Consider the following 24,934-nt stretch of genomic DNA (forward strand, 5'->3'; position numbering starts at 1 on the left):
TTGTACAAGGCGTGGGTCTGCCGCCTTTGACGGCCCCTCTCTAGTTCTTCTATGAACACCCGTCTTTATTCTTACCGTGCTTACAAATGTGTTGTATCCATTGTTGCACTTTCCTCAATAACTCTTAGTGGCTTCGGCAATCCATCATGAAGTCATAAGTATAAGTTGCTTGAGTAAGAAGTGTGGGTGCATGCGTGTAGAACCATGTGCACCCTTGCTCCTTACTCCTCCAGTCGACACTTTCCCCGCAATGCCGCGCCGTCTTCCAATTGGACCACACTCGCGCTCGATAATGCGGGTTGCGGGGAATTAGACACGGAGCAGAAATGGGAGAATAATGCACTATCATGGAACTCTCCCCCCCCCCTCTCTCATGTTCTTCCTCCCTCTTTTTCTTTGTCCCTTTTTCTTTCCTTTTTTTTCTTCTCATTTTCGTGTTTTGCCCCGGGGGCAATCAATTCCTGAACCGATGTTCAATCAGACGGGCGGAGCAGTACATAGGGACCGGAGAGTCATTTCTTAGCTGCCGGCAACTCCCCCTCCCTGGTAAGCGGAGTCCAGGAGTCTGTACTAACAGGATTTCCATTGAAATACCTTGTGGGTTCTACATGTCATCCTCACACTTCTCCATGACAGCATTGGAAAGGCATTGACCATCGTCAGTTTGATACGTGGGGATCGAAGGTGTGGGGCTACAGTGCGTCTTGTTTGTGTTTGTTTGCTGTTGTCCTTTTTTCCTCTCTTTTATGTTATGACTGGAGACTTCGTCAAAATCAATATTTGTTTCAAGCTCTTTTTTTTGTTTAGTTTTATCTAGTTTGAGGCTGTTGAATAAAAATTTTGTAAACTGTAAACCATTTATGTGAACTTCTGTCAAGCAAAAATGAAAAGAAAAAAAGAAATTGCTTTTACTTTGTCAAACAGGAAGCCAACAATTTCTTTGTGATGTAATAATTGTGTGTGTATGCAGTCTTGATAATACTTTCTGATGGGCTCTCAATATCTAAAGTAATTCTTTTCAAAAGGTCGCCATACTCTACTCTTCCCTATAACTCGCAAGAATTAGTGGTCAGTTTTTGCTTGGTATTGTGCTGGAATCAGAATGGGAACATTTGAATTGGGGACTGCTGTGTTTTGCCATAGCTTTATGCCTGTCTTTGGTCATTATGCTTACAAGTGGTAGTCACCTGCAGCAAATCATACAGGGAAAACCATCATTTGCCTGCTTTCCTCAACATGCTTGGGATCGACAGCATCCTTACTGTAGGTTTGCAACCTGCTCTTTGCAAGGAGACTTGAAATGGGACATTGTACATGCATGAATTTGACCCAGGACCACCATTAAATGGCTAGTCCAGAAGACAAAGTGTGTCTTTTCTATGTTTAGAAGGCATGATTTATACACTAAAGCATAATCTTCACTGGTGTAAGAAAACCTTGTATTTCAAATGGTGGTAAAAATCCCTTTTAATGATACATTGTTAGGTAATCAGTTAAGTAATGTCCTGTCCAGATCTGAGCTGTCTTACTCCCAAAATGAAGTCACCACAGCATGTCAAAGGAAAGGCAATCCCATTTGTTATAGTGCTTTGGCTGTCTTTTTTTTTCACTCCCCCTAGCATTTTACATTTTTGAGATATGTGGTTTTGTTGTCCCAACAGCATTATGCCGAACCTGAACCCAAGCCTCTTTATTGTAAGGCAGACATGCTTCTGACTGAGTCACCTTAACAGTCCCGTCCAGTGCCTATCTTGTCTGACCTGTACTCATCTGCCTGCCTATTGCATACTTTCTGTGTCATCTGCCCATTTGTCTTCCTAGGCATTTTTTTTTTTTTGGGGGGGGGGGGGCAAAGGGATCACAGAGTCACATTATTCACATAGTCAACAGGCACATGTACTATGGTTGAATACAGGAGATGAAATTGAGGGGGGGGGGGATAGATCTGGTATCCTTTAATGTGGAAAGAACACCGTGCCTCCAGGTCAACCACGGTGTGAAAATCAAACCATGTGCCAGATAATTTCAGATCATGCCCAGAAACCCAACACTGCATGTACAAAAAGAAATATTTCCACAAAGAGAGCCGCAGGGGGGTTTGGGGCAGCAGCTGCTTTTTCCCGCCCCCCTTGTCCCCTGCGAAATGCTGATTTCCCAGGTCAGCCCGCACTGTTGGCTGTAGCAGAACTCACCTGAGAAGGAGATATAGGGGCAGTCATTCCTCGTCATGTTTATCCAAGACTTGCATTTCAGAAATTGAAATTTGGAGAGGAGGTTTGTGATCCAACCTCCTCTCCTGTGAGACACCCAATTTGAAATCAGGGTCTGCAAAGGGTTAATTCATGTGAGACGTAGAAATACATGGAGTGAGGAAAGTAATACCCCCAACCCCATCTCCCCTCCCCACCACCCCCCCCCCCTCCCTTGACTGAAAGAAAGCTAAGATTTCTGGAGTATTCCTGGAAATAATCTAATATCTCTGACTTCAAACATGGTGAGCTTTTGTAGTTGTCAGCTTTGGGACATGAGAAGACGGAATGGATATCTGACAAGAGTGAAATCTAAGTCATAATTTCTAACCCCTCTGATGCTAAAGTCTGCCTCTTCTAAGCCACACGTATTCCATTCACAAGTCTGTGCATGGCATGCATACAGCGGTAGATAGCAGTCAGGAAGATGTTGTGGTGCTGCCTCACACTGCCATAATTGCATTAAAATTCTTATTGATATAAATGGTTTATGGGGTCAGGTGCATGCTGTGTCTTGATATAATGAGGAATGTCTAGAGTTTGAATTCAATCATTACTGGTTGAAGGTGACTATGGGATGCATTGTCTGGAACAGGAGGAGAATTGAGTTTGATTCGTAGCTACAGATTCATGGCAGCTTGCTGTATGAATGACTCCTGCAGACATTTTGGCTGATATTCGTAAAGTTGGTTAAAATCAAAACCGTGGTTTTAATCTCATCCATGGACTAAAATAGGAATGAAATGGGCATACCTTTCACAAGTGTGTATCAGCGCTTTGTTGTTGTTGTTATTGGATGTCTGTTGGTGTACACATTCCATTATGTGCATGTATGCAGAAGAAATTTGTATAAACTGTAGACTAAATTTACACCACAGTTGTGACTATGAGCCTGTAAGTCTTGATAGGAGTCTACCAACCATATGAAACAATGAAGAGTGATTGCTGTAAAGGGGCTTTTACACCAGGCCTGCATAGAATTGCTTGATGCAGCGTACCGAGTACACTAAAATTAGGCTGCATACTAAAAAACACACAAAAAACAAAAACAAATGAAGAAGCAAGCTATCACAAAAATGCAAAAATGAGAAGAAGTGTGTGGGTAGATGCTTGAATCCAGCATCAAAGGATTTTTCACTGGACTGGCGTAGGATAGCGTACTATTGAGTAGGCATTTAGTGTATGACACATACTAATGTGTAGGCATGGCATATAGTAGTATAGCATTGTGTAGACGTACACTCATATTAACTGCATATTTTCTGTGTCCTGTGCTCTATGCCAAAAATGCGCAAAAAATAACACATTTTACTTTTTTTTTCATCCATCTCACGTTCTCCTTTGCATACCTTGGCATATTGTTACATAAGCCAGCAAAGGCACAGTGTAGGGCAGCGTTTACATGCTCAGCATAGTCGGTGCACAACTCTGCGCAGCTCTACCCAAGCCTGGTGTTAATTCAGATTCAGACTCAGATTCAGATTCATTTATTGTCCATTTAGGAAATTCTTTTTGTTGGCATGTGGGTGTACACATAGGAATAAAATCACTGTAACTTTTAGCACAGTGTTGCCCCCAAAGCTTCAACACGCCATGTATGTCTGTGGCATAAGATATTAGGAACTCAAGTAAAACATGACTTTACCAGGGTCCATGCCACTGCTTTGTCTTACCAGCCAGTCTGCTTATCTGCACAGTTAATCCCTTGTACTAATATTCTGAGCAACCTGTTAGACTGGACTTACTTGTGAAAATCAAGGAGAGAACAGTTGCATGACTCGTCCGAGTCACTTCTTCAGCTCTGTCTGGCTGGCGAGCATTCACCAGTTGAAAAGATTTACTTTACACGCTTTTATCATTTTACGTGGATGAATCAAAATCTTCATCAGTATATTCTGAGCAACCACTGTCTGGTAAATATAGTTGTAAGCCTTCAGCTCCTTTCCTCGTGATATTTAATGAAGGGTATCATTTTGCTGTTATGCATGAACATAGTTCCTGTTTCTTGTATAAACATTCAAAATGGTGGGTTCAGGTTTAAACAAGGTGTTCTTGTCATGCAAGAAAATGGAAAGACATTGAGCGACTAAAATTGGCATTGTCATGACTGTAATATTGGTTTGTAAGCATAACCTTGCTAGAAATGACTTCAGTTGTGAAGAAAAAACAACAACCCCCAAACACATCACTGATGCAGAGATTTTGCAATTAATGTTCATATTGATTATTGTGATTAGCTGTGTGAACTTATGAAAATGTTTCACATATTCTGAGTATTCAATGCCCTGCATCCATAGGTGATAATCCTCATTTGAATTCACTGTAAAATTCCTTCAGTGAAATTAGAACTATTTGTCTTTTGTTTTTTCTCTATTTTTCTGCTGCAACTACCACCTAGTAGTTCGTAGTTTATGATTCAATCAACCAATTCTTTCAGCTTTAATGTCTGTACTTCTCAATATAGAAAGCTTTCCAGTGTGAAATGGTGCTGTCAATAAAAGTACCAGCCGTGGCAAATTGATGGAGATCCCCAGCAAGATAAGTAGTTTGTGTATAATAAATAGGAGGCAACGAATGAAACTGACAGAATGAATAACTTCATTCATGCTTTTATTTGTGGTGTGGCTCTTTGTGATGTCACAGTGTGTATTGTTGAACAGTTGATTTTCATCTTGTATGGCATAAATGTGAACCCATGTGCCTATGTTGGTGTGAGCCTGTGTGGTGTGCTTGCGTGTATCTGTTGGGGAGGTGGGGGGGGGGGGGTGAAGAGGAAGAGGATTGTGTATGTCTGTGTGTCTATCAGTGTGTATGTGTGTGTGTGTGGGGGGGGGGGTTGCATTCTAGGCAGGGCAGGGAAGTTGCTCAAAATGACTCTCTTTATGAGTTGGGAGAGCTTCTCCGCAGTTTGGCATATTATGAACACCATCAATCACATTCTGGGGATTTGCTGGAGCATTTCTCTCTACCTGCTGTGAGCCTTCCTTTCCCCATATCTCTGACTTGAAGACTTGCTGATATTCCAATGTGCAAGTTACCTGAAGAGTAGCTGAGAATAGGAGCAATACAGCTTGCATACAGCTTGTGTAATAGCATTTGGCATTGTAGGGATATATCAGCTGAGAAACAGAAGGTCCTGTTGCGTTCTGAGATTTGACAGTAAATAAAAACAAAACAATCAATTTTCATGAAATAAAAGCTTGTTTAATCAAAAGTGAATGGACTTATTTCAAGCATTGTTCCAAATAAGGGATAGAATAGCACCACTGTAATTTTGATTTTACTGAAAATGAAATTAATTCAAAATTGACACCATAATGTAGAGGAAATCAAGCTCTACATGATATCAGTACCGATAATTCAATACCCCCCCCCAAAAAAAAAAAAAAAAAAAAAAATTAAAATAAAATAAAAAAAAATAAAAAAAATAAAAAAGAATTAAAAAAATTGCAATAATGCCTTTCTGGTTCTCAGCCAATGATATTTCAGCTACAAATGGCTGGACTGAAATTTCAGGGGCCCGTTTCATAAAACTTGTCATCAGTGGCAAGTTGTCATAGATGTGACAAGCTACTGAAATCCTTGCATCTGATTGGCTGAGAGCAAATTTGTCATAGAAATGTGGCAGTTGTCACTGATGACAAGTTTTATGAAACGGGCCCCTGGTGTCCCCTATTGTAGCGCAGGATGAATATTGAAGGAACAGCATGATATCACCCCAATACGCAGAACAACCTTTTCTTAAAGAGCACTCAAAAATACCCCCCACCCCCCAAAAAATGAAAGTTAAATTGCTTTTGTTAATTTGAGTAAGCCCAAGCTATAATTTGAATCTTCACTTTCTTATTGGATATCCTATGTACCAGGGTATTTTTTCTTTTTTTTTTAGTAATAGTAGTAGAAATATTTTCTAGTCAAAGTATGCCCTGTGCTATTATGCATTGTTGTTGTTTTTTTTCCTACAAATAGCTCATGAGGGGTTTTGTGGGTGTTTTGTAATCTGCGGATTAACAATGGTGCTTCAGGATGAAGGGACGTGGATGATTAATGGACCAATCAACTTGGCAGTGATGATGGGGGTGTGATTAATGCCCAGCACCGTGATGAGGGTGAAGATGGGAGGAGAAACGATCTGAGGAAAAAAAAAATGTTTGTGGTGAGAGAATAGTTTGTTTTTGTCTCTCTCGATTCTTCTTTTTATCTCTCCTTCTCTACCTAGATGGAGGCTCATGCAAAAAAAAAGAAAAAGATAAAAAATGGAGAGAAAAAAAGACTTTGCAAAAGATGGGAGGTGTAACGTTACAACCGGCGGGAATGGTTTTGGGATGTGTCTCATGGGGTTGGCGCTGCAGAAGAGAGAGAGAGAGAGATTTAAAAAAAAATGTGCTCTGTACGTGATTTAACTGACAATGAGCAGCAAAGATTGCCTAGTTGTTGTCGGGACGTCGTTGCTCCTATTTTTCTGTTGTTTTTTTGTTTGTTCGTAGGGTCTCGGTATAATCCATTCATAAATCACCAGCCTGCCCCATCACGGTGACATTTCATTTGCACACCTTTGAAATATGTGCCATCTTGGTCAAAACAGGTGCTTGTTTAAAGAGAGGATGAAAAGGATGTATCTGTTGATGGCTTCATTATTCCTTTTCTCCAGTAGTGAGTGCAATATATGTATACTGTAAAACAAGAAATGTACACATGCATTTTAATTTTGCAATTAGCAAAATTAAAATGCACATGAAAGTTCTTGTCTACGCTATACCCATTAAATGACAGAGGCAACTCGCGAAAATTTTATGCAGTGAAAAAAAGTTGTCGGCTCTAATTTGCGAAAATTTCATGCCACAAAAATATTGTGTAAATATATATATATATATATATATATATATATATTTATGTATATTTATACATATGTATCTTTTTAGGGAGAGGGGTTGGATAGAGTGGCATGGGGCATAATTGCCATTTACAGAATTACTTGTAAAACTGGGAACATTTGCAGCTTGAAACTTTTGCAAATTTGAGCCAATGGCATTTTTTATTTATTTTTTTTTTTGTAGCACGAAACTTTCTTGAATTGCGGCTGGCATTCAGTGCATTGTGTAGACAAGAACTTCTTTGTGCATTTTACTCTAGCTAATGTTGGCGCAGAAATTTGTGAAAGTTTCATTCACGTAAAAATTTCTGTTTTTACAGTAGGCTTCATGCAATGATGTCTTATAAATAGGATAAACCATAGTGTTTAATTCATGGTGAAGACAGAATATTTTTTTATACATATAGTATTCACTGGATGACTGGAGTACATGTATTTTGAAAGTTATTCTAATATTTGTCAACATTCTTATTTGTTTTTATACCCTTAAATGTCTTCCAATCATCCAAAGTCCAAAATTGTTCAGTGTAGTGTTATAACACATTGACAGAATGGTGGTGACATTGTTTTGTGTTTTGTTGCCTTTCTGACCTAAAGCATCCCTTTAATATATCCTAGAGTGTGCTTTGCTCAGGGCAGTCACCTTGCACAAGACAACTTTAAACCTGAGTAAAGCGTGACAGACACGTTTGTAAGATACTGTGTTATCAGCATAAGATATGAATGTCTTTGGTAGTAGTGGTGGTGATGTGATGTCTGGTTACTTCCATTAGATGGTCAGACTTTCGGGCCTTGTAGGTCAACTTTGTCGTAAGTTTCCCATAAGCTTGAATAATACAGGGAGGTTACTAGTACACTGAGGAAAAAGTTGTGATTTGGAATTTCATGTTATTCAGACGGCGATTACTTTTCTCTGTGTGTGACTTAGCCCCTTATGCTGGAGATATAAAGAGGGGTTGAATTTTGACGGAACTTGGTATAGGAGTGATCAAATTTGCAAGCATAGCATCAAGCATAATTCTGTGGAAATGATGCAGATGCCCCATAAGGGAGCCTTTAGGGCAGGGCCCAAGTACCCAAATTTAGAAGGATGATCCCAGAGGGGCCTGCAGCAACCCTCTAATCTCAAGATTTTGAAAACAGTTTGCTTCAGGTGGAGTGCCTTGAAGGCAAAGGGCACTGCTCAGGTGAATGCTGGGATTTGTAGGTTTCTGAGAACTTGAGAATGACATAAGGTACCTCAATAGTTAAAGAGCAAGACCTTAACCCATTAAGACTAGTCCCGAGTATACTCAAGCAGGTGTCTATGGGAAACGTGTGTTAACCCGTTGAGGATGAATCCCGAGCATACTTGGGCAAGTGTCTATTGGAAATGTGTGTTGTAGCATAATCAACCTGTCCTCAATGGGTTAAAGCAAAATCAGCTTGTCCTCAATGGGATAAGGTCAAATGATATAAAGGCTTAAAAGACTGTCAAAGTTTTATATAGGCATTATAGGTACAACCAAAGATAATATGTAGCGGCACTTTATGATATAGTATAATCATTGGTTTGTGCAAATGTGTTTGTGTGCATGTATGTGTGTTTAGATCAGGCAAAGGTGCAACCCACAAGGAAAAAGTTACAACATTGAAGTATTTGTAGCCTTGATTCAAGGCTCATATATTATTCATAAAGCTCTTTGGTAAATCTTAGTGTCTGTCAAGTTTCAGCAACGATGCTGTTAGCCAAATCTTGTATATTACATCTGATATTCACATTTTGTGAGCCTGCTTGCAGGAGACTGCATTTGAATTCAAGCACCATTAAATGAGAACGACAAAAAACAGGAAAAAAGAAGGAAATCATGATTCTGTGTAATGCTTTTAAAAGCAGGAAGATGCCCTTTTGTAGAGATTACTCGCTCCATCCATAAAGTTGCGTCGGCTCGATTCTACCAGATTTCTACACTTTTTTCTTAGTTAAAAAAGGATGCTTGATCTCTGGTGGTAGAATGGAGTTTTTCCTTTCTCCTCCCTTATCTCCATAATCTTCTTTCCCAGTGCCTGGGTAAGTAGCTTTGCATTATGGACAAACACTTGGAAACTGTTAGGAAGGATTACGGTGTGTGGGTGAACAAGAAAGGTGGATGTGATAAAGACAAACAAAACAACAACAAAAAGGAGAGGGGAAAAAAATCTGTATACCATGTGAAAGGGACAATGCTCTCTTGATGGCCTTAAAGTGGATGAGAATGACTTGAGCAAGAGAAAGAGAAGAAGAAGAAGAAGAGGAAGATATTCACATCTAGTACCTTGATTATCTGGTGCCCCGTCGATCCCTGGGGATGTGACGATGGTCTTTTAGGATGCGATTGCCATGGCAGCACCAACCGCTATCTGAATGTGGTTTTTCCGTAGTAGGGAGGCCATTTCTCAAGAGGTGACAAAAGTTGAAAGTGTGGGAAGAGAAGTTTTGCATCGGGCAGCATGTTGGAAAAACATTATTCCACCAGTGGTTTTAGAGATATACACCTTTTAGATTCACCTCACAGTTTGGTTTTCTCCTAGTGTTGAGACTTGTATCAGAGTAATGCTGTACTTTTTTGCTGCATTTGTTTTTTTAAAGCCAAAATCAACAGTTTTCATTTTTGTAGTGACATTAATGATGTCCATGTGAACATATTCACAGTGTTGTCTTCGTGATTACACCGACTATATTCTGCCTTTGAGCAAACTCGTGGAAATCAAGCATTTTGCCACCCTCTTCTTCCTGTATCTTTACTGTTAGGACATGGTACAGTGTACAAATGTCGCACAGGTCTGAGTGCTTCAGTTGGAATTGTGTGCATGAGGTAAATATGGAATACTTGACCCACGAGGCAAAGCCAAGAAGGTTTAGGCTAAATTCCATAGTTACCGCATGCACAGTAATCCTACTGACGAACGAAAAGACATGTGCATCATCTGTTTTATAGAATGGGGGACAATTTTCTTGCCGGAAATCCATTTTTTGATTGTGTAACCTGATGGGGAATTTACTGGGTACATTTCCTCTTGGCTTCCCATAGACAAAAACCATGCACCCAGTACTTCAAAATGCAAGGCAAAAGCACTGGATGCATGGTATGCTAAACAATAGACATCTCCTACAGAGTGCATGAACACTTGCTAAGTGCGCGAACCTTTCCTGCAAGTGCGCAAACTCTTGCTACAAGTGCGCAATAACATGTTTGCAGTGGTTGTCCTCTTTGAGGCAGAGTGCAGCCAGTAAAAATCAACACACAGCTCTCGACCAATGAGATCCCAGGATTTTCGCTACCTGTTCTATAATAACCACGGTATGAAAAAACACTTCCTGTTGATCATGCATGTTTGAGCACACATTGCACCCAATCCTGAACAACCATGACAACATCGACAAGGTACTGATGCAAAAGTAGGCTCCTTTCTACATTGATGACTTTAAAAGTATTTCAGCCTCGAATGCACCTGGGTGCACATATTAGCCTCTTACCCCGGCATCACAGTCATATTCTGTTTGCATTTGCGCAAGACTTGTTTCGGCAAACACAACATTGTTTGCATCGGTACCCTCTGTATTCATAGAAAACAAAATTGTGTGTAGTCAAAATATCAAGTAGAAGTATCATCGTCCAATCAAAAATGACCTCTTGCAGTGGTATCCATGAATGAATGTCAATCCCACCCCTCCCTCCCCCTAAAAAAAGAAGAAGAAAAAAAGCCATATTTACGCACGTAGAACAGGGGCAGATCCAGGAATTCCATAAATGGGGAGGGGGGCCTATACAAAATGAAGGGGGGCACAAGTGCCCCTATTTTTCTTTTTATTTCTGTTTTAACAAAAATTACAGGGGGGGGGGGTAGGAGTGCACCTGTTGCGCCCCCACCTGGATCCGCCACTGTAGAATGCTTTGATGAACTCATATTCAGGACTGCATATTTTTTTTCTTTTAAATGTTGAGGCCAGAAACATGAACAATACATCCCTAATGGCAGAAATGGCAAAGAAACAGAATGCCCTCAGATGCTCTTTAAATGTGAAGTCATATTGTATATTTATAGCAAACCTCATGCATTGTACAATCTTTTGAGCCAAAACAAAAACAAAAACAAAAAAGCTGTCAGAATAATTTATCATGAGTGGATAGCACAACTGTAAATGTTCCTTGTTCTTTGCAAAACTAGCACTGCTTCTTTTGATTACTAAAAGTCATAAAAGTCATTACTGAAATAGTGGTCTTGGAATTCTGTTTGTCATAGCGCTATGTTAATTGTTCTGCATATTATATATTTAATGTAAATTGACATCCAATGAAACCAGTAGTTTTCTTGGGGCAAGAAAATAGTCTTTTAATATGGGAATTAACCCTCTGGTGTGGTATCACCACTCACACCTCTAAAGTCTGTGTGTTTGTCTCTTAAATGCTTTGTCTCCTTTTTGTCTTTCCCTATCTGGTTTTTATGTCAAAAGCTTGTGCTAACTTGTGTTGAACCAATGATGGGCAAGCTATGACTGATAGTAAAGATCAACATATTGAAATTTCTGTTGATTCATATTTTGTTGGCAAAACAGCAATGAAAAAAAAAATCAGAACAAAGAAAGGTAAATGACATTGTCAGTTGCCATTTAACTTTAGAAGAAAATGAGCTTGGTATTTTACACATTTTGCTGCGTGGCTGGATGCCCATTCATCTTTCAACAAACACATCATTTCCAGATAGGGCATCTGTGGAATTCTAATGATATCTAATAACATGTCACTTCTTTCCTACAGTTTTAGTCTTATTTCAACAGGCAGTCTTCTATTCCCCCCCCCCCCCCCCTTTAATGCAGACTTTTCACTGCTGTGGTCCTGTTCTGGTAGTGGGTATCCCTCCTCTCTCCCCTCCCACCCCCCCCCCCCCCCCCCCTGCTCAGACTCATAGTTAACTCTATTCCTCACCTCTGCCATCTTCATTTTTCCCTGTCAATATCAGCATCAAATACAGTGTGAAGAGAGATGGAAGGACAGCAAAGGCAGCAGCACATATATTCCTTTCAACAGGTGGATTTAGGGGTGAAATGCAGGCGACGTATGCTCAAACTGCAAAATTCGCCCCAGCTGCCTTTATCACAATCAAAGTGGCAATTTCCTGTGGATGCATTCACGCCATGCAGTCATGGCGAGCAATACTGGTGACTTTTGTTGCACGGCCACTCTCGTAAAAACCTTTTGCTGACCATGGCCTGAGGTAGGCCTATGATGTATATTTATATAAATCTGTCTAGGCAGACATCTTGGACATCTAGGAGTTGGTGTACAAACCTGATGGGTGGATGTGTCATTTCAGCAGTGCTAACCCTTAGCCTCCTTTTGTATTCACAAATTACACTTTTTCAAGTGTATGCTGTGTGCATGTGCATTTATGCTGTGAATTTGAGCAACTGATTACAATTGTTGGATGTGACTGTCCTTCACATTTTATCATTAGGCTGGTTCCCGATAAAAAATAAAATTTCTCCCCTTCCTCTTCCTCCTCATTCTAGTCATAACTCCAGCAAGGAGAATGAAGGTGTTGTAGTTGTTTTATCTTGTGGTGTGATTTGCCAATATTGCTCGTCACCATCAGATGGAAGGGCTGTGCGTGTGCTTCAACTGTGTAAGTGAGAATTTGTGATTACCAATGTGGAGGTTTCTCAGTGAAGTAAATTTGGATTTGCTGGTAACATATGAACATATTAATGTGGTAATATAAATGAGTATTTCAACCCGACCCCTGCTATTTACGTGCTAGCTGTAACGTTGTGAGCAATTGGTCTTATTGTGTCACTGATCACATCTAGAGTTGGAAAGCTGTAATCATATACATAAAAAAAAAATGGGTACTAAATGTCAAAAAGGTCCTACCATTATCCTGCATAACTGCTGTGAGCCTGAAATATGAGAATCTGGAATAATACTATTAGAAATGAATTCATCATTCATCTCCTTGTGAAATGTGTCAGTTTTATCTGGCATTTTGTTTGCAATTAGGCATAATTTTATGACCCATTCAATGGGTCATAAAACTATGCCTAAATCTTCAACAAATTGTTCATTCATACAAGACTCTTTTGCCCAAATTTATGATGACTGATGATTTTCCTTTCGTCATTTAATGAATAAATAAATTTTGATGAAGGGAATGAACATTGTAAGAGGGTTGTCTGTAGAGTTGAAAATGCAAAGCTCCATGATGATAACGAACCAAAGCCGTTGACAAAGACTATCATGTGATTATCACAGAAGATTTAGAAAAATGTGAGTCAAAACATGAAAAGAGATTTAGGTGTGAAACAGTCCTGCTCACGTGACAAATGGCTCCCTGAACAAGAATGAAAACTATTTATCAAAATCTCTCAGAAGTTATGCCAAACCAATCCAGAGTTTGGTGGAATAGTGCGAGCTAATATCATGAGATATTACCTCACAACCTTCTCATAGTGCGAGCTAATATCATGAGATATTACCTCACAACCTTCTCATGATAATAGCTTTCACTTCGTTTGCTGTTGTAGATGTGGACAATGACATTAGTTTTACAGGTTTGATATTCTGTAGACTTGGTGGATATTGTAAGCCCATAGAAGGGCAAGAGAGTGAAAAAAAAAATAGTTTGGGTTATGTTCAGATACACACATGAACATGTTACACACGCAAAAGAGATTTTGTTTAGTTTTTTTTTTGTTTTTAGCATGTTGTTGCTGCCGTCAATCAGTGAAGTAAAACAATTACATGGAAAATGTTCTCTACTTATGGAATGAAGACAAGACAATGATGGTGGGTATGGGTGAGACAGAGATACAGGTAAAATGTCACTTCATCTTCAGACAGCGTTACAAGCAAAGCTTTACCACTTGGGGTCACAACAGAATCTCATTGCCAAATTGGTGGAAATAATCTAGTTCTGTAGAATGTGCCTGGCTTTTTCCCTCTCCCCCTCCCCCTCTCCATCTCTGTCCTCTCATGCTGTGAATCTTCTCCCAGAACTCACTCGAGTTGTATGGTCGACTTCACCTGATGCCTGTTAGAACTCTTGTGGTCTCCCATTTAACCTAATTTAAACACACTTCTCTTTTCTCTTGGGTGATCCTCTATGTGTATGAACACATGTCTCCCCCCCCCCCCTATTCTGGGGGGTGGGAGTGGGGGGTGAGCTCTATGGTCTGAGGCAGAGGTTGGTGATGGGTTAGGATATTATTGCGGGCCGAAACTATAAGTCCCATTGTCTTTTTGTCATTACTTTGAATATCTATCACCCTGTTAGTCACAAGAGATTAATGATATACCAGTTGATTAAATTAACCTGTTGGTGATCTGTAGATGAAATATATTGTAGCATATATACCTAACATCTTCCTAGTGGCAAAAATCTGTTTCAGTATATTGTGATCCATTGGAAGAATGATTGTTTCTGGTAATACTTTGTATGTTTACATATTGTTATATGAATGTAATTGTACAAATGCGAGTAAGAATTCTAATGAGAGTGATTAACGTTATTATGTTATTAGCCTTACTGTACTGAGGAAAAGCGAGAAATGTTGCAAGGTTGTGCCCGATATCAAAGTGGATTCTGTATCATATGCCATATATATTGCAAGTATCATATTTCACAAGTTTGGACTTGTGGGACTATTTCAGGAATGGTTGAATTCTCGATCGAAAACCACATTGATGGAATGAGAGAGAATCATATTTCCCCTTACAAGAGAAAAGTTAGGGAATGTCCACCTTATACTGTAACATCCACAATATACTATAAAACATGATATATTCGTGGCATGAAATTTTCGTGAATTGGAGCTGACGGCCTGTTTCATGGCATTAAATTTTTACGCATTGCCAATGGCATTCAATGCATATATTGTAGACGAGAATTTTTGTGTTCATCTTAATTTCGCGAATCTTGTCTCTTGCGAAATTTGCAATTTAATTAAAATGCACGCAAACATTCCTCTTTTAACAGCATGATGCATTGTGTTGCATTGGGCAATATATTTTCGCACTGTTGATTTCAGGAATTTATATGAACTCTCACAAAATTTGTGAACATATAAAGTGACATATACTGCATATAAAGTAGTGATGTAAGAAACGAGAGAAATGCCACATCACAAATTATGCATTCATGCTGTCACCGATGAGATTCCATTATAGAACTGACGTATACTTGCTTGTCACTGCTAATCAAAGCATACATGTATACCATCGAATGTACAAGACCGCAGTGTGCATGCAATTTTGAGAATCAGTGCCTTGATTAAGACAATTTGTTCAGTGGAGCCAAGGCACATGATTAATTCTATTAATTTGATGCTTTCATGTAGTTTGCGTTGTGCCGTTGATTTAAAAGATGTATGCTTCTATTAAGCTTTAATATGTATGCTAGTGGTTGTCCTGGAAATGAGCGTCTGAGTCTACCTGCTTCTTAAAGATATCTAATCTGGCTCAATTCCATTTATAGGTGCTGTTTTCTCACGTTGATGATTATATTCATATCCCCTTACAATGTTCTCTCTCTCTTTTCTCCCTCTCCCTCGATTTTTCTCAGAGCTGCTTTGCTGTTCAAGTCACGAAATCTCATCTAGCAAACTGTATCAATCACAAAAGGTGTTTGGAGATTTTGGAGCTGCCTGGACTAAAACTGCATTTTTCTATTTTTGTCACCTATCCAGACTCATCTTCGACTCGACTGTTCACGCGGTTGACGTCAGCCAGCGGTCTGATTGGACGGGAGGCGTGGAGATGTGCAGGGCACAATTGGTAGCAGGTATTCTCTGAGCCGGTGGCCCACGAAAGGCGCAGTCACTCGCCGCTCAGAAATCCACTCAGCTATATTGGATCGGGGAGTTCTCTCTTTTCACTCCAGCCCCATCACTCCCAGGTCGGCTGTCTACCCCCCAACACCGAGGCAGACTGAAATGCATCCCCCCTCTTGAGGGATTTCAGCTTTGTAGGAGGAAAAAAAAAAGAATTAGGCTGCAAAGGACACCTGAAGGGCCTTTATCGCTGCCAGAGTTCAGCACTTGATGAGTGGGAGAATGGAGCTGCAGGGACGGACGGAATGATATGATCTGCCAAACTGAGCTCTGCCAAATTAGACGTCCGTCCCCTTCTTTGGTGGGAGGGGAAAGTGCAAATGAGCAAAAGTGTTGAATGCAAGCTGGAGGGATCTGCCTCTGTGTTCTGAGAGGAAGACCAAAGCATTCGTTTTGGAATAAAATTGGAATTGGTTGCGTGTCTTTTGAAGTATTGCACAAGGAAGTCTTGCCTTCCAAGTAAATTTCTATTGATAAGAGTCCAGGAATGAGAAAGGCACCTCAACAGCTCAGGTTGACTTTATGACTCAGACAGGCTAGAACCACATATAACACAGATTTTTAAAAAAATGAGGAGCTGCCTGGAACAAGACTAGTCCACCAGGAATTGGGAATACTGGAATGACCTGTCTGCAAAAGTGAAGACATTGGAGTGTGATTCATATGGGAATATGGGTATAGAGAAGAATGTGGTGGAAGAGAATATAATATGTGTTGTTAGAGAAGGATCTCATAAAGGTGCTCATTGATCTCTACCATGTATATTTATTTGCAACCATTGTCCTATGTATGAAAAAATTGTGCAATCAGAGACATGCATAGTATGGATCATCTGTGACGGAGAAGTTGCAGTAGGAGGACAAGCGGTGGAAATTCTGGAACATTTTGGGAAGTGTGATAGGATATTTGATGTATAGTCCCCACCTGCTAAGGCTGATCAGTTTTACGATGGCTAGGTCCACAAAAGTACGCACCGTGGTGACGGTGTTCGTCACGGCGACCATCACATACATGCTAATGCAGTCAAACTGTGTGGATAAGACGGAGAGCGTGCGCATGGTGCCCGTCGAACCTCACGTGATCTACGACGACCAGAACAACGAATTCACATACCATCGAGAAATGCCTCTTATATTTATAGGCGGGATGCCGCGCAGCGGGACGACCTTGATGCGTGCCATGCTCGACGCCCACGGGGACGTGCGATGCGGGGAGGAGACACGCGTTATACCACGGATCCTCAGCATGCGTGCGCAGTGGATACGCTCTTCCAAGGAGCATGCGAGACTCCTGGAAGCGGGCCTCACAGACAATGTCGTGGACGATGCAATCTCGGCCTTCATGCTCGAAATAATCGCCAAGCATGGTGAGCCCGCCCCTCGGTTATGCAATAAGGACCCTTTTGTGCTCAAGTCCATGCTGTACCTCCACAAAGTCTTCCCCAATGGGAAGTACCTCCTCATGATACGGGACGGGCGCGCCACGGTGCACTCCATCATCTCGCGCAAAGTGACGATAACGGGATTCGACATAACAAACTACCGCGATTGCCTGAAAAAGTGGAACCAGGCTGTTGAGAGCATGTACGACCAGTGCTTGCGGGTCGGCAAGGGTAACTGTTTGCCAGTGTTCTACGAGCAGCTGGTCCTACACCCCGAGGAGTGGATGAGGAAGATCCTGGACTTCCTGGACCTGCCATGGGATGACGCTGTGATGCATCATGAGGAGCATATCGGCAAGCCTGGAGGAATATCGTTGTCAAGGTAACAGGATACCATTATCATTCAAGTTGCTTTTTTTTTAATTTTTCAATCTTTTCGTCACAATGAGAGATTGATGAGTTTATTTTCTTTGTCTTGTCCAATTGCATTCTAGATGTTTGTTTGTTTGTTTGTTTGTTTTCCTGAAAAGCATTCTTTAACTCTGCCAAAATATGTGGTTTGATTATTGATGCAATGTCAGTCCAGATTAGGATCCGGTAACAGTGAAATATTTGAGACAAAATTCAAATATCTGCGATGTCTCACTCTGTTTCCTGTAAGTTGAATAGTAAATTTTGACACATTTATGTTGACATCTTGTAGTATATTCCAAGTATCACTAGTGTAATCTATCAATTAATGTTTTGTTATAGTATCTGGCTTTTTGCTGTTCTCGCATTATTTGATCAAAAAAGTTGAAGTAAGTTTTGAATATTCAAATATATTGAAAATATGTATCATATTACAGATTTCCAGCTTAGATTTGATGTGACTACTGCAGTAATACCATGGGTATGTCCTCTTGACTCGGCAAACTCTTATAATGCCTATGTTTCATCCAGCCTAGCTGAAAATATGTGTTACTGTAGTCATTGGGTAAATTGGTTGTGTGATGGCAATAAGAGAAGATTTCCCTAGTGACAGACAGTTATCATGCTAAGCAAATTGATACTGAGTTTTCATATTCTCCATTTTATATGTCTGCAATGTTGTTGTCCGATGAAAGATGCATCTGGAGATTATATCAAAATGAAGGTTTTTAATTTTTAATGCCAAATCAAAGTGGAGGTTTTTAATTTTTGATGCCTTTAGTATCTGTCAATGATGCATGAGGGGCCGTTGTGTTGCTTTTGGCACCAGATGATTTAGTGGAATTGCTGCCCTTTATGTGTATGGGTAGCGGGATGAGAGACGTGATTTTATTTTTGGCTCAAGTCGGCAGGATCACGCAGCTATCATTTTTCAGCTCGTTACCTGGCATGGGGCTCGGAAATATGCAAGCCATTTAAGACTTGGCTTTCGGGTAGTCTGTGTCCCACGTGTAAACTCTGTGGGAAGTTGCAGTATCTGGAAGCAGCAGTTTAAAGGGGCATACAAGACAGTTTTATATATATAATATCAGATCATGTACATATAAGTTAATTGTGCCAAGTATAGATCTGTAGAATTTATTGTGGTCCTTGAGCTGGTAAATCAATACTCTGAAAAACCCAAATTATAATACACTGAAGGCTCACATATTCTAGTAATGTAGCAATTTAGATCCGTTACAATACCACTTGTTTGACAAGTTCACCTGTGCAGAATTTATGCATGCTTCCTTCATCACCCAATTATGCATTCTTATGTGAAGCTGCCATGTCTTCATCCTTGTTTATCAGGATTTGTTATGAATTTTGAAAACATCAATACTCCTCATCCCAATCACTGTAAATTTTGACACTTTGTACCAAGTATTAGCTATTTATACGTGTTCAAATGCAAAAAGTGAAAAAATCATCCTGGAGGTCTCCTTTTTCATGTAGTTCAGAAGGTGGGTGAAAGGAAGATCCACTCACCAGCGATGCAGTGCACCATGCCCTGAATGCCCTCAATAATGACATTCAGACATGGGTGTATCATGAGACTCCCTCATCTCACTAGGGACTTAACATCGCCTTGATGTTGAAGATTCCTCTTCTCTCCTATCCTCTCCCCCCGTGCAAACCGCCTCCATCTCATCACGTATCAGTCCCCTCCCCCCCACCCCCCATCGCCGCTTCCATGCCGGCAGGGATCTGTACGCGATGCGGTATGCACCGAGGTCCCAAACCCTCCTCGTATATCAACACCAGCCACTCACTAATACTACGCATGTTTGCAATTGCCGCATACAGAGATGTCAGTAAGACTAAACACTGCCTTTGGACAGGAACCCGATAACACTTTGCTGTCTCTCTCCCTCAGCGTATGTCACTGTCTTGTCCCCTCTTCCCGCCTTCTTCCTTAGGAAAAACTTGCCGATGATTGCGAAGTGAGAGTTAATAGGTGTAGAACGAAGCTTTTCCAACCTCTCCATTTCACCTTCCTACTCCAAACTTTGTTTCCCCTCTGGAAATCAAAGATATACCGTTAGGAGTCTGTTTCGTTACTACATGAATTGTTTCGATAGGTGTAAAACAAGGTGGTCCAAACCTCATGTCACCTTCCTACTCCAAACTTCTTTTTTCTTTTTCCTCAGGAAATCAGATATATTAAGAGTCTGTTTCATTACTGCATTAATTATTTCAATAGGTGTAAAACAAGGTGTTGCGAATCTCCTCATTTCACCTTCGTACTCCACACTTTTTTCTTTCTCAGAAAATCAGATATAAAAGTCTGTTTCATTACTACATGAATTATCTCAATAGGTGTAAAACAAGGTGTTGCGAACCTCCTCATTTCACCTTCCTATATATACTCCACACTTTTTTCTTTCTCAGAAAATCAGATATAAAAGTATGTTTTATTACTAGGTGAATAATTCCAATAAACATTAGGCGTTTTCACATCAGCCCGATGTTTCAAAATAGCGCGCTATTTTCTGACTTGGGAAGTTAAAAAATATCTCGAGCTTGAATTTTTTTTTCGGGCTGATGTGAAAACGCCTATTGTATGCAGTTGATTCTAATGTGGCAGCTGAGTATAGGTAAATTAAGTTTTGAAATGATGTCACAAATTATACACATCTGAGAATTTTGCTAATGACATACAGCATTCTTTCATAAGACAGTGCTGTGCTGAAGCTAAGGATTCATTTGTCGTCCCATCCAGAGCATTCATCCAGCATTAATATCTAACTGAAGTCCAAATTTAGGCGTACAACATCTAATTATTGTCAAGGCCCATTAAATTCATCTAGCTCAATTAATGATACATGTCATCATTCCTTCAATGTCATAAACTAATTCTACCAAACTTTACAGAAATGTATTGGCACAGAAAGATATTCCAGTAGCTTTGATTTTTCTAGAATTCAGGATTCGTAGGCCATTGTAGCATACAAACCTCTATTGCCAGACCTTTCTGTTACATGCTGTGTGTATGCTGATCTCATCTATTTACAATCCTTCTTAAAGTGAAAACTTGGCAAGATTGATAACTTCCCATTCCCAAACTAATGTCTTGGCTTTCATTCGAAATACATGTTATGCTAAAATGTCAAGAACATTTTTTTTTTCCAATGAAAGAGGGGGGGGGGGTATTTAGAGTATCAACTCAAGCTTCATGTGATTTCATGGAACAAGTTGAAATTCATAGTGGGTAGTTACAAGCACATTAATGTGACTCTTGTATGAAATTCCTTACGAAAATTGAGCTGGGAGGAGCTGAAAGTGTGGACTATCTCTTCTGTAATAATGCCAGGCAGATTGTTGTGGGTATGATAAACCCAGTGTTGTGCAATTGGTACCTGACAGAATTGCAAATGTGTATTGAAAACTTGACCAGACATAGTCAAGTTGTATACATAAATGATGCTACGGTTGGTACGGGTTTGAAACACATTGATAATAGTGTGCCCTGAGAAAGAAATGGATCTCACATTTATTTTCACTAAGCTGAGCCTTGGAGCTAAAACCGAGATCTATTCACATCATGCAAAATTCAGCATCAAAGCATTGGAGTGCATCCAAGCACGAAAATCACTCACGCGAGCAGGATGGTTATGGGCAGGAGAATCTGCATCCAGTTGATTTGATTTGAAAGAAATCATAAGCTGAATATTATCTGCATAAATGTGACAATGAAATGTACTGTGACTTAACAAAGTGTGTTTCACAATCAATCAAATAAATGGAGGATAGCATTGTAGCCACCCACAGAGCCCTGGGGAACACCACACGTGAGAGGCATCAGAATTTCTTTCTAAAATCATCCTTTTTTTGCCCCTTCGGATTAAACTATCACTGGCCAGGAAGATTTTGCTGATTAAAATGTGATGAAACTCACAAAATGGGCATAGTTATGCCTAACAGAGTCAATTCTCTTTAAGTTTTATATCTTGAATGGGCAGGGTTTTTTTTTTCATTTTTGTTTGTTCTAGCTAGTGTGTCATACTCACTTCTGCAAAGAAAGTGGAAGTGTATGACCAGGGCTCGACATTAGCAGTGGCCCAGTGGACCGGGGCCACTAAACATTGATGTTGGGCCACCAAATTTCAGAAAAGGATATCGTTTGGTGGCCAGATTGGGCAGCTAAAATTCAAAATGAATTTTTGGGAGCCCCTGCATATCTTTTTTGGACCACCAAAATTTCAAATTTAAGTATTTTAGTGGCCTGAATGGGCCTGAATAGGCCTGAATGGGCCATCAGATAAAAGGTTAGTGTCGATCCTTGGTATAATACATCATTAGAGGCTGCAGTGGGGAATAATTAGACCTGTGTGTAGAATTCGGCCCTCCTCCAGTGTCAAAATACTGTTGCAATCGTGAGCAAATTGTTCTGCATCTCTGAGCATAGCTTGCGGGATGTGATATTTAAGCTGCTTCTGACACCACTTGTGGTCTGAGTTGACGCATCTGTGGCTTGAGGTTTTCAGATTTGCCAATGTAGCGAGGGATGTGCTCTCAAATAACAAATAATGGGTGTTTGTTTGTATGCTTGTTTGTTTGGGGGTTTTATAGTGGGGGATCGATTTCTCAGAGATACAGGTTTTCTATTGAATTGAATTGAATTGAATTTATTTCTCATTTTTCATAACAAAACCAAATACAATAAGTATCACTGGACAAAAACATTAAAATCATCAGATTACAATATAAGACATAGAAATGTATAGCTACAGAAAGGTATGCAATGATATTTGAGCAAATAGACAGCACAAGGCTTCAAGTAAATAACGGAACCAAGGCTTAAGTTCAATGTGAATAAGAGTGTGAAATATAATAGAACCAACTAAAAGCAATGCTTGTAATTACTTGTCGGTTCCTAAGGAATGCATTTTATATAAAAGAATAGCCATGAGAATAAAGATATACTCAATTTAACTTTAAGCTGATATTAAAGATATACATACCAAAAATCAAAGACAAAAAAGAATAAACAAAAGATAAAACTACAATGTTCTTTCCATTTTAGAAAATACATTTATCTCTGTAAACTTAAGGGTTGGGAAAAAAGGAATTTTAGAAAAATGTGTCAAACTGAATCTTAATCTGAACCTCAAAGAATGGAATCTTGTCATTAATTTGCAGCAGATGTTAACGTAAGTAAATATATGGAATGAGTTGTGTATTTTTAATCAAATATAGCCCGCATCTTTTTGTCATTGAGCATCTTTATCAATCTCATGCAGCAAATATTCTAGATGTAAATGAGGTACCCCGAACTTCTTCCAGAATTTTGAAATGTGGAGTCAAATATCATTTGTGATAGTCCTGATATACATGTACACACGAAATAGCAAAATACTGTTCCAGTTGTTAACTGATTGATTGATTGATTTCTTTCTTTTTTCACCTGGTATATGAGTGTAAACCAGAAACAAAGAACATCTGCACAAAAATTACCATTTCTCTTTAACATTGATAAGGCTAATTAATGCAAATTTATTTGACCAAAAAAGGCTTCCATTGCTTCTCACTTCTCAACCAACTCCGAAGAGAAATTGAAAATCATGTCATTTGCTTTACTATCAATATTTCAAAACTTGATTGGTATGAAATCCCGAGAGCCCTTCTTGATAAATGACTCATTAGTGGCTGCAAGACATAATGCAACAGTGGTCATGTGAGCCTAATTTGTACGATCTATATTAAATGTCAATGTGCAAATTAAAGGGATGTGTCTTTCAAAAGAAAAAACACAAAGTCTTATATAGAGTTATATTCCACATTGATAATGGAATCACAGTGACTATTTACAGGGTCATAATTTCATTAGAAGTTTCATATCTACAGTGGATCTTGGGTACAGTTTACACACTTTATGCTTGTCTGATACTTTTGTAGCCTTATGCAGTTTTATCATATACATTGTAGATCCATTTCTTCTGAGCAGACAACAAAACTAAACGGTTTCAGGTTTTTAGCTCACCTGAGCCGAAGGCTCAAGTGAGCTATTGCGATCGCTCTTCGTCCGGCGTCCGTCGTGCGTCGTCCGTCGTGCGTAAACTTTTACATTTTCATCTTCTTCTTGAGAACCCCTTGACCGATTTTCACCAAACTTGGCAGGTAGCATCCCTAGGAGGATAGGATCTCAATTTGTTCAAGTGGGCACCATACCCCTCCTGGGGGGCCCCGGAGGGGCCCAAACCCCCCAAAATTAAGGAATCTTAAAAAATCTTCTTCTCTGGAACCAGAAGTGAAAGAGCTAAGTTAATACTATGAATTAGTACATTGATGACTGTAGTTTCAAGTTTCTTCATGGCGGAATCAGGGGTGCCCCCCTTGGGACCCAGGGGAGGGGGGTGGGGAGGGGTCCTAATGGGGCCCAAATTGTACATTTTCATCTTTTTCTTGAAAATGCCATTATGAATTTTCACCAAAGATGGCAGGTAGCATCCCTAGGGGGAAAGAATGTCATTCCCATCACATGGACACCATGCCCCACCTGGGGGGCCCCAGGGGGCCTAAATTTGGACCAAAATGGTAAATTTTCATCTTTTTTCTTGAAAACCCTACCACTAATTTTCACCAAACTTGGCAGGTTAGCATCCCTAGGGGGATAGAATCTCAATTCCATCAAATGGGCACCATGCCCCACCTGGGGGGCCCCAGGGGTCCCACCCCCCCCCCCCTCCTGTAAGGAATCTTTACAGATTTTCTCTAGAACTGGAAGTGATTGAGCTAAGTTAATACAATGAGTCAGTATATTGATGACTGTTGTTTCAAGTTTGTTCATGGGAGAATCAGGGGTGCCCTCCCCCCTCCCCCTTTGGGACCCAAGGAAGCGGGATGGGATGGGGGGTCCAAATGCGTGCCCAAATTTTCATCTTCTTGCTGAAAACAACATAATGGATTTTCACCCCACTTGTCAAGTAGCATTCCATAGGGATAAAATCTCAAAGTGTTTGAATGGGCACCATGCTTCCTTGGGGGCCCCAGGGGGTCCAAACCTCCTAAATGAATGAATATTAAATAATATTTTTCTCTAGTTCTAATCAAAAGTGATAGGGCTTTAAGTCTTTTTTCCCAAGCTGCATAATCCAACTTTCTATAAAGTACAGTGTACTTGGCAGGTATTTTTA

The 24,934-nt window shown here is 40.0% G+C and overlaps 1 protein-coding gene across 1 annotated transcript in view; it reads left to right on the top strand.

Moving 5' to 3' along the window:
• Positions 1 to 24,934, top strand: part of LOC139742538 (protein-tyrosine sulfotransferase 1-like) — a 148,490-nt gene that overhangs the window by 113,785 nt on the left and 9,771 nt on the right. The window contains exon 4 of the mRNA XM_071653074.1: positions 15,824 to 17,730. Within this exon, the coding sequence (XP_071509175.1) occupies positions 16,877 to 17,730 (854 nt within the window). The 5' untranslated portion in view covers positions 15,824 to 16,876. The remainder of the gene's footprint in view (positions 1 to 15,823; positions 17,731 to 24,934) is intronic.

Source organism: Diadema antillarum, unplaced genomic scaffold (assembly GCF_040938485.1).
Source record: "Diadema antillarum isolate AM-2024a unplaced genomic scaffold, OU_Dant_1.0 scf00000032, whole genome shotgun sequence".
Lineage (NCBI taxonomy): Eukaryota > Metazoa > Echinodermata > Echinoidea > Diadematoida > Diadematidae > Diadema > Diadema antillarum.